An 11435-nucleotide genomic window follows, 5' to 3' on the forward strand; every position below is an offset into this window, starting at 1 on the left:
CACATATGGCCTTAAGGATGTTTGTTAAACAATGTGATAGTAACACTTAAGTGTAAAGAGAACTTACATGTCAGAGCAAGTGTGTATGTGTTTATGAAGGGTTGAAGTCATGACTGATGAAGGGACAAGTGTTTGAGAAGATCTGTGTGTAAAAGTGCTTCCTCTTTAGGGCACCTGAATTTTCGGCAGTTCGGGCTAGTGCTGGGGAGTTAAAATACACTATCTAGCTGAGGGGATATTTTTATGGGATTAGGTGAGAACCAGTGAATCGCCAAATGGTTATATGCAGGAATAAGGACTGTAGGCAGGTGGAAGTTTATTCTTAGGGAATGTCAATAGTGGACAGTAAAGACAGATGGGGAGAGAAGACATGTTTGTGTGAGATAATAAGCAAAAGGAAGGAGTAATGGGCTCTACGAAGGGGCACAGTATGTGATTGTGGGAGCTTGAGTTTGTGCCACTCTGATCACCCCTGCCCCCACTCCATCTCAATACTGTCCACTCCCACCCCCTCAGCTGTCTCAATATTCTCACGGAACTGTGAGAAGAGAAACTGTATCTTGTCCTTGAAGGGCATTACCACTATCCTTTTGTAGAGACCTCAGTTTAACTTAATCCCTCAACCCAAACACCCTTTCCCATAGATGAGGGAAGGTGATGTGAATAGTGGATGCATGATCAGCTCAGCTGACCCTCCTGCCCAAACTGAAAACCCATCTTTGCATCTGCCTTACCATCCTTCTCAACAGGAGTGATCTTGTTTCCAGGAGAAATGCCACAGAAATAGACGGAGGCAGAAGAATTCTCGCTTGCCGCTGGATTCCATAGTGGGACTGTGACAGATTTCTTAGGAGGATCCTCTCGAGATTTGGAGACACCACAGAAATAGACCGAGGCAGAGGAACTTTCTCCTGCATCTGGATTCCATGATGGCACCACGACAGGTTTTCTAGCAGCATTGTCTGCAGACTTGAGGATACCACAGAAACAGACTGAGGCAGAAGAACTCTCTCCTGTATCTAGACTCCGTGATGGAACCATGACAGGTTTCCTAGAAGCATCGTCTGCAGACTTGAGGACACCACAGAAACAGACTGAGGCAGAAGAACTCTCTCCTGCATCTAGACTCCGTGATGGAACCATGACAGGTTTCCTAGGAGCATCCTCTGCAGACTTGAGGACACCACAGAAGTAGACCGAGGCAGAGGAACTCTCTCCTTCATCTAGACTGCATGATGGGACCACGATAGGTTTCTTAGCACCATCCTCTCGAGAGGTGGAGACACCGCAGAAATAGACTGAGGAGGAGGAGTCCTCTCCTGCAGATGGATCCCATGCTGGGACCGTGACACGTTTCTTAGGACCATCCTCTTGAGACTTGTGAAATTCTGGAGAATGAAATCACACAACAATAACAAAAGAATGGAGAGATGGTATAAACTTGAGTCTGTGACACTCAAAAACAGACATGGTGAGTGGATATTTTGAGACAGTGTTATCACCTGTGGGCTTTCCTCTCACACAAAGTAAGGTGATTTATGCATTCAAAACTCCAAAATAAAAGTAAACACTTGTTAAGTTCCAGGGTGTGGTGGTTCACAGCTGTAAAGCCAGTTATGTAAGAGGCAGAGGCAGGAGGATTATGACTTCAACGTAACCCAGACAGTTAGTGAGACTATACCTCAACAACAGAATGGTTGGGGTATAGTTCGAGTGATAGAGTGTGTTCTTAGCATGCATGACACCAGCGTTCAATCCCCAGTATAACAAGCACAAAAAAAGCTGTTAGATCTGTGTGTGCGGTGATTGTCAGTGGGATACGATAGCTTACATAGGATGATTTTGGAGATATATACAGACTATTAAGAACATGAACTCTACTTCAATTATGATATATAATAACTAAAGATCATATATTATTATTATCAACTTAAGTTCCACACGAGAAATTGTGCAAGTAAGGAATATGGAGTAAAAGTTTTAAGAAGAACTATTCTGTGTGGACATATTTATTTTTATACACACAGAGAGGCAGGTGTAGATGTAAATATGAACAGACGATAGCTAACTAACTAGATAGACAGATATGTAGATAAAAATAAGGAACTGGGCATGATACTATTAGATGTTCCTATGAAGATGTCACAGATTAGCACAGATTCCTCTTCTGGAAATAAGCCTCCACATTTTTCTTGGATTTCAGAAACCTTCCTATCCATATCCTTTAGGAGCCTCCGCCTAAATGCATCTGGTGCACTTCTGGGGACAGAGACTCTGGACAGTCCTAGAGAGAAGGGGGTCTTTGTGTCAGTTGCTGACTAAAGGAGCTTGGTCCCAATTTTAGTCTGTCCTTCTGCCTCACTTTTGCACCTGATCCTTCCTCAGCATCACCTCTCCCTTACCCCATACCTTTGTGAATGAGCTTGTCCATGGGAATGCATTCTGAGTCCCCTTCTGTCTGTCTGTGGCCTTGGGCCAACCCTGAGGGTCCACACGGTGGAGAGCATCCCTCTAAGATCACTGGAAAAGAGAAAGAAAATCAGATATGTGACTTTTTTCCATGCAACAAGTGCCATTACAATAATACAAATGGCATCTGTCCTCATGAAAATTATAATCTTAACTGGTGCCTACTATTACCATTTTAAATGTTGAGTAGCATTTGTTGTGACAGTACATGTTATGAGTGACACTGTTTGTACAATGAGTCATTTGTAATGGAGCTATCCCCTTTTGATCTGGATATTTTACTATATTATGAGTAGCATGCTTCCTGGTAGGTAACTCTGATCATTTCATTAAGTTGTCTGCAGTAGAAATGAGTGAAAGTCAATACCTGACTTCAAACTATATTACAAAGCAATAACAATAAAAACAGCATGGTACTGGCACAAAAACAGACATGAAGACCAGTGGAACAGAATAGAGGACCCAGATATGAAGCCACACAACTATAACCAACTTGTCTTTGACCAAGGAGCTAAAAATATACGATGGAGAAATAGCAGCCTCTTCAACAAAAACTGCTGGGAAAACTGGTTAGCAGTCTGCAAAAAACTGAAACTAGATCCATGTATATCACCCTATACCAAGATTAACTCAAAATGGATCAAGGATCTTATTATCAGACCCCAAACTCTTAAGTTGATACAGGAAAGAGTAGGAAATACTCTGGAGTTAGTAGGTATAGGTAAGAACTTTCTCAACGAAACCCCAGCAGCACAGCAACTAAGAGATAGCATAGATAAATGGGACCTCATAACGCTAAAAAGCTTCTGTTCATCAAAAGAAATGGTCTCTAAATTGAAGAGAACACCCACAGAGTGGGAGAAAATATTTGCCAACTATACATCAAAGGACTGATAACCAGAATATATATAAGGAACTTAAAAAACTAAATTCTCCCAAAACTAATGAACCAATAAAGAAATGGGCACGTGAACTAAACAGAACTTTCTCAAAAGAAGAAATTCCAATGGCCAGAAAACACATGAAAAAATGCTCACCATCTCTAGCAATAAAGGAAATACAAATTAAAACCACGCTAAGATTCCACCTCACCCCTGTTAGAATAGCCATCATCAGCAACACCACCAACAACAGGTGTTGGCGAGGATGCGGGGAAAAAGGAACCCTCTTACACTGTTGGTGGGAATGTAAACTAGTACAACCACTCTGGAAAAAAAATTTGGAGGCTACTTAAAAAGCTAGACATCGATCTACCATTTGATCCAGCAACACCACTCTTGGGGATATACCCAAAAGACTGTGACACAGGTTACTCCAGAGGCACCTGCACACCCATGTTTACTGCAGCACTATTCACAATAGCCAAGTTATGGAAACAGCCAAGATGCCCTACCACTGACGAATGGATTAAGAAAATGTGGTATCTATACACAATGGAGTTTTATGCAGCCATGAAGAAGAACGAAATGTTATCATTCGCTGGTAAATGGATGGAATTGGAGAACATCATTCTGAGTGAGGTTAGCCTGGCCCAAAAGACCAAAAATTGTATGTTCTCCCTCATATGTGGACATTAGATCAAGGGCAAACACAACAATGGGATCGGACTATGAGCACATGATAAAAGCGAGAGCACACAAGGGAGGGGGGTGAGGATAGGTAAGACACCTAAAATATTGGCTAGCATTTGTTGCCCTTAACGCAGAGAAACTGAAGCAGATACCTTAAAAGCAACTGAGGCCAATAGGAAAAGGGAAAGAGGAACTAGAGAAAAGGTTAGATCAAAAAGAATTAACCTAGAAGGTAACACCCACGCACAGGAAATCAATGTGAGTCAATGCCCTGTATAGCTATCCTTATCTCAGCCAGCAAAAACCCTTGTTCCTTCCTATTATTGCTTATACTCTCTCTACAACAAAATTAGAAATAAGGGCAAAATAGTTTCTGCTGGGTATTGAGGGGGTGGGGGGAGAAGGAGGGGGTGGAGTGGGTGGTAAGGGAGGGGGTGGGGGCAGAGGGGAGAAATGACCCAAGCCTTGTATGCACATATGAATAATAAAAGGGAAAAAAAAAGAAATGAGTGAAAGTGATCTGTCAGCAAAGTCTATATATTCCTCTATCTCCTCACGCTCTTCTTTAGCTGATGGGGTGTCAATAAACCAGGAGCTCTTTGAGAGCTCTGTATTAACAATGACAAGATTTCCTTCAGTCCCAGCCCACAAATTATCTCAAGGAGGACACTTGCCGCACTGACTTGATGTATCCTCTGAATTGTTACTAAAGCAACAAGTATATTAATCAGTACTCATTACTACAGGCTGGTACACTCTAATGAAGCTGGGGTTTACCAACTTCAAAATCTAATGATTTTGAGAGGCAAGTAATCTTATCTGGGATACAGTTAAGTGGACAATTACATTAGCTGTTGATATTTATCTTCCCCTAGCCTACTGAAGTGTTTTCTATGTGAATAAGAATAAGTGTGTGCTTTCTAGGTCTCATCATTTACATTCAAGAGCATCTTCAAGTATGTTCTAATTTTATTTAAGGTTGATTGAAGACAATATCATAGGCCCCCTCTCCAAAAGGACCATCAGAAAATGCACAAGCCCCAGTCGTTGATAGAAATATTAAGATTATCTTCAGAAATGTAAGCCACTCTCTAATCTTGGGGCTGGCTCGATTCTGTCCCCCTCCCACCTCTTGAGCAATGGGCCAACCTCACAGGAGTTACTTTTTGCCGTTCATCTCCATGGAAACCATAACTGCTAATGTCCCATTTTTCCAGAAGAGGCCAAATCTTATCTCCTTAATTCAGCCACCAGGATTAGATGGTTGGTTTCATTTCACAAAGGAGCCCCATATTTACATCTTCACAGTCTTAAACAAGAAGTTAGGTTTTACTCCTGAGTAAATAAATTCTTTCTTCTTTATACTTAACTCATCTCTATACAGTTTTAAATTTTTTTCAGCCATTGTCTCAATGTTTCTATGAACCAAACACTCCTTTCTTCTTCTCAGAACCTAGCACTACTTGCTAGGTAAAGTTTTACTTCTTGAGCCAGTGAACCACAGTTTATTCTTCATTAAAAGGAAAAAGTACTATTAGAAAGTTTATAACAACATAATTTCCTTCATTGTGCCCTTAAGGCAGAAATCATATGAAAGGAGATGCTTTATATAGAAAATTTTAAAGAAAAAATTACTCTACACTAACCATTCACTATGTCTCTGACACAGTAATCTAGAATAACTATGCATAGATAACCTGGGCACTAAGTCACAGTGCTAAGACATAGGTCCTCTGAAACTTTTTTTTTCTCTCAGACTATCTGGGTCCTCAGAAAGACCAGTATATACACATTTGTCTCTGTCCCTTCCTTCTTTAATCTTTTCTTCTCTCCTTTAAATCTTTCTCTCCTCCCCTCCTCCACCACAAACTAGAAATCTTCCTTATGCCTAAAGAACATTCAAGCACATACCTCTTGACTTCTTTGCTCTTCGTAGAGTTTGAGGAGAGGACCTCTTTTCCAGATACTTCCTCTTTTCTTTTGGATTCATGGTTGAACTCTTTGGAGAGTTCCTTGAATCAGGTTATTGAAACTTCACTTCAAGAAAGGTAGTAAAAAACGACAAATAATGAAATTTGAACACAGAGAACAAATCACATGAGAAATGATCTCTTCACCACTGTCCTGACCAGTGCTCAGGACAAAATAACAGTTATCTCTAAGGCCTCAGCAGTGTTCTATGACCTATTGATGACATCACTACAGTCCAAGGACCAGACCATTGCTCACAGCACTGCAGCGGGGGGTAAAACCTTCAGGGGTTGCGAAGCAAAGTGTTATCTTCACTTAATGAATGGGGAAGTGATGAGGAACAGTGACAAGAGAAATCGTTTATCCAAATGAAATTAACATGAAGTTTTATACCTTGCTTGATAATAAAACTAGAAAATAGATCACACGCACTAAACAGAAGAAACCCCTTTATGTATCAAGGGGTAGTGCATTACTAAATGTCCCCAACAGTGAGGATGTGGAAGTGCTCAGGTGCAGTAGGCTCACAACCATGCTTGTGCCACAGATGATAACACATGTTACATCTTATTAAAAGTGTCTGAATTATGAAGAAACATATGTGAGCTGCATGTTGAAATACAGGAGCAGATTTGAGAATGAATTATAAATCTAAACAACTTGTCTTTATTAGCTTCCCCCTCCTACTGGGAACACACACATGTATCTTCAAAACCAGACCTGCCTTTTGTCACTCTCCTTCATCACTTCCTCATGGTTGGGAGAAGAGAGTACCCTGAGCTTCATAGTGGGCCTTTGTCAGCAATTCTGCTTTTGTCAAGTTTGAAGGTCTCACTCTGAGGGATTATGCTCCAAGTCCAGTCTGCCTTCAGGAAATATCTAGGTCCTAGATAGTTTGAACTCTCAGATGATTTCATTATGCCTCACACCCATTACAGCATGCACCGCATCTTTTAGGGTTAATACGTGTTTACTCTCAGCCTTAGTAGTTATCATTATACCCAAGGCAGGACCTTGCACTCAAAAAGTCTCCTACACCCTCCACTGGCCCTGCTTTTGAATATTCCCATTCATCATGACAACGGCACAATAGGCACATTTATCAAGGAATTCTCAGCTTTGTATGCTACTAGAAAAACTAAAAACAAAACCGATATTCTATCAACTGGTAAAGATAAAGGGATCAAATTATTCTAATGGATGAAAAGGATACGGGTGAACTGAGGACTCCTCATGATCTAAAATGAAGTACTGACTTCTACAGCTGTACTGAAGAACAACGAGCCAACATTTTATAAAGTAAAATATGCAAGTAGCCTATGTCTGTAATCTCACTTTATTAAGGACATTTAGTAGGATGATATTCATTATTTTAGGAGAAGATACAATGCATCTCAGAACGGAACATACTAGCAAAGAATACTTTTGCTTACACTTACATAGGTCATTTCATTTCTTTTCACAACAGAGTAAATACTAGTCACAATGTGTGAAGAGAAAAGGTTATGGAAAAGCCCAGACTACCTAATCCTATGACTAGAGAGTGTGGAAAGGATCTCCTTACTAAAGTAACATGAAGCTGAACTGGACTTGTCTTGGCCTAGGAAAAGCTGCATCCTCTTTTGAGCACTTCCTTCAATATAACAGTGTATAAACTCACTAGCGTCATTCCTAGCAAATAATATATTAACAGCATGAAAAATTCTTAGCTCAATGAGCCACCTGTGGGATTTTTAGTAATACTTAGCTTTTTAACGCTCTTGACCAGCTGAATTTGTAGAGGTTGAAGACTGAACAGTTCTTGCTTGAAGCCAGCTCTCGAGGAAGCTTGAATAACCAACTTCATACCCTATTGTAACATCCAATCTGTACGAATGCTCTCTGTTCAATCAAAACTGTCAAAAGAATGTGCAAGACAGAACATGAAGAAACAAAAAAAACAGAAGGAGAAAAGAAGACTGAATTTCCCTTTTCCCTATTTGTCTACCTGCCCTTTGCCTATGACAACTGGTAAGGGATAGAATAAAGGCCAGAGAACAAGCTAAGCAAGAGAAATATGTAAGAACTAACACCCCAAATCCTCTCTCCCAGTCCACACTAAAATCCCACCATGTCTATTTATTGAATGTATTCAATATGACAAAGATCAGTGAAGTTAGTTCCTGTTATGACCTGCCTGCGGTGGGAATTACAAATATAAAGGAAATTGGTTGAAGATAACGGGCTTAGGATAAAAAAGTTTGATGTCAAAACTGTTCTTATTGAAGTTTTGGCAACAAGTTGAACTACATCCCATGTTCTTCATCTTAAAGTTGTGGCAGTCCTATGGAGTTGAGGAACAAATAATACAAACCTGAATACACTTCATGAATGATTGTCAAAACTCAGTAACGCAAGTAAACACTTGATTGTAACTATTTTCATAAAAATTATGGGTATAAAATTGCTGTCTAACTTTTCCTGAGGTGTCAGAATTTAGCACGGAAAATATGATAAAAGCCAAACTGAATACATTCAAAACACATAATTTAGTTTGAGCAAGTACTCCATGTAAATGTTTCCACATTTGACTTAATTTTAGTGGTGAAAGTCATTACATTTGATTTCCTTCCCTTGTTGCCTTTCATAAGCACAAAATTACACGTCTCAATTGCCTTTTGCAGTCTTATCAGGAAAACGCTTCTGGAAACTATTCTTGATATTGGCATTGATGGGAAGTGGGAGTTATAAGTGAATGGGAGAGTGAACGGAGGCTGGTGCAGTAGTGCAAGCCACATGAATAAGAGCAAAGTGCCCCAACTGAATGCCAAGAAGGCTCCAGAATAGACACTGAGGGAAATGGATGTGCACCTACTTCAGCGTACTGAGTCTACATGATACAGGGAAAGCCAAAATCTTCCTGAATGGGAAAAATCTGAAAGCATTTTCTATAGGTGAGAACTAGAAGGAGAGGGCACTCTCTATACTCTTAATGAAGTGCAGTAAGGACACACAAAGAAATGTGTAGGAAAGCGAGAAGTCAAATTATGCTTATTTACAGATGATCTGAGCTAACGCTTAAAAGACCCTGAGTACTCCACCAAAAATCTCTTGGATCTGATAAGAAATGTTGTCAAAGTAGCAGGATACAAAAGAAACATATGACAAAAGAAACTGAGGAAACCCTAGAAAAGGCAAAGAACTATGACCTTCACTGTTGGGCAAAATAACAATTGTTAAAATGGATATACTAATAAAAGCAATCTACAGAGACAATGATATGGCCATGAAATTCTACTATCATGTTTCACAGAAATGGAAAAATCAATTCTAAAGTTCATCTGTGAAGCACAAAAGATAGTGGGTAGTCAAAAGTATCATAAATGATTAAAGCTCTGTTGGTGGTATCAAAATACCTGACTTTAAATTGAACTACAGAGCCACAGTAGCAAAAAGGGATAGATAGAGAATCTGGCCTTAACAAATATAGAACATAACGATAAATTTGGGTGACCAGAGACAGAGGAGAGGAAGAGGCAGAGATTAGGAGGATCACGTTGCAAAGCAAGCCCAGGCAAGCTGTTTGTGAGAACCTATCTAAAAAAACAATCACAAAAAAAGGGCTGGTAAAGTTGATCAATGTGTAGTCCCTGATTTCAAACCCCAGTAGAGCCAAAAAAAAAAAAAACACAAAATAAGGAGAAATTTTGTTCTTTGCTTTCTGTCTGGACCCCAAAAGAGTTCTACCGAACTCATGAACGAATACTGGGTATCTAGAGTCACACGGAAAATGAAAGTTTGAAAAACCAATGCATACCACCATACATCAACTGGCATTGCTAGGACAGTGAATTTAAAGCAACTGAAAAACATTCAATTCACTTACGTGGACGTAAACTGGTACACACACTAAAGTTTGGCAGGTGACCACAATTGTAAACTTAGGCCTATCTAATCACCAAGGGGTTCTACTTGTATGTATGCATCCAAGAGAAAATGAAAGCATTATTTCCCACAAAGACAGCACTTGTATGTCAAGAAATGCGAACAAACTAAATGTCAACTTACCAGTGAATGGCTAAACTAAGTGTACTATACTCACAACATGGAATTTCACTCAGTAATAACAAAGAGTAAACAACTAGACACAATGTTACTTCCTACTTCTGCCTTCCCATCAGGAACCTCATGGAATTTCACTCAGTAATAAAAAAAGAGTAAACTATACACAATGTTACTTCCTACTTCTGCCTTTCCATCAGGAACCTGACACCAAGACACAAACTGTTTGGGACAGCAGTGTTAAAAACCTTTGCCCCAAACCACATTTCACCAGGAATGTCAGCAGGAAGTTCAAGAAAATTATGATTTAAACAGTGTGCTTTACTTTCAAAACGCAGTTTTAAACAGCTACTTCAGGGAAAAGGAAAACAAGACCCACCTGTACAACTGAAACTTGTGACTTTTTCTGCAGTTTCCACCTTGCAGCCTTTTCTTCTTGGAGCATCTGCCATCACCTCCATTGAGGTCACTTTCATTGCAGGAAGACAACCACCCTGAAATGGGAAGGATGACATTCATGATGTTGCAGAGAGACTTCCTAGCAGGGCTGGAGGGCAATGCGTGTCCATCTATGAGAAGAAAGATCCGTCTTTAAGGTCACGAGCACTTCAGGGAGGCCCTGGCTGGATTCCTGTGATGCATAAATACGCGGGTCTGTTTCCTCCTTACTGCGATTAGGAAGCAAGTAAGCAAAAGCAACCAGAGCAGCGGGAGGCCCACACCCATCCACAGCTCCTTGCCAATTGTGGCAGCATCAGGCTGGACCAGCATAGTGCTGACCAGGCAGCCCCCATCCACTACTGCAGCCAGACACACTCACACATTTACACTCACTCACTTTCACAGTCACACACATTTGCACTCACACATACTCTAACACTCACACTCTGGCACACTGTCTCACACACACATTACATGCACACACTGACGCTCATGCTCATATTCAGTCACTCACTCTAGAACACCTGTCTCACAGTCCATCTTGCACACTATCATAACACTCAAGCAAACACATATTTACAATCTCACTCACTCTTGATCTGCCCCCTGCGGGCACACACACTCAAGCACGCTCTGGCACATGGTCACACACAAACATTTAAACCACACTCGTACAAACTCTTCCACTCATGGATATTCTCGCACATTTGCACATTACCAATCACACACAACCTCAGTCATTCACCCTGAAACAGAGGCTGACCCTCACACACTCTTCCACACTCTAACAACACACCCTTACACTCGCACACCGATATGCACCCTCACTCATTCACATTTGTCTACTAACACACACATTTATGCTCATACTTTCTCACTCTTGCATACTGACACATGCAAGAGTGCACACACTTACACTCACATTCACTCTTCCACACGATC

At 40.5% G+C, this 11435-nt stretch overlaps 1 protein-coding gene across 1 annotated transcript; it reads right to left on the minus strand.

Annotated features, from left to right (window-relative positions):
- Window positions 1–678: 678 nt before the first annotated feature.
- LOC141416168 (uncharacterized) lies at window positions 679–7135 on the minus strand. Its single transcript, XM_074053268.1, has 3 exons — window positions 5952–7135; window positions 2410–2520; window positions 679–1388 (listed from the first exon to the last, which is right to left on the minus strand). The coding sequence occupies exons 1-3, from the start codon at window positions 6028–6030 to the stop codon at window positions 679–681; spliced, it is 900 nt and encodes a 299-aa protein (XP_073909369.1). The 5' UTR covers window positions 6031–7135.
- Window positions 7136–11435: the final 4300 nt, after the last annotated feature.

This window comes from Castor canadensis, chromosome 14 (assembly GCF_047511655.1).
Source record: "Castor canadensis chromosome 14, mCasCan1.hap1v2, whole genome shotgun sequence".
Lineage (NCBI taxonomy): Eukaryota > Metazoa > Chordata > Mammalia > Rodentia > Castoridae > Castor > Castor canadensis.

What these genes read in the sequence shown, in the direction of transcription:
- LOC141416168 (XM_074053268.1), bottom strand. Translation starts at nt 6,030, where the DNA reads ATGAATCCAAAAGAAAAGAGGAAGTATCTGGAAAAGAGGTCCTCTCCT. An exon ending in AAGAGCAAAGAAGTCAAGAG is followed by an intron (nt 2,521 to 5,951) that starts GTATGTGCTTGA and finishes TCTCTTTTCCAG; the next exon opens with TGATCTTAGAGGGATGCTCT. An exon ending in GGACAAGCTCATTCACAAAG is followed by an intron (nt 1,389 to 2,409) that starts GTATGGGGTAAG and finishes TTCATTCTCCAG; the next exon opens with AATTTCACAAGTCTCAAGAG.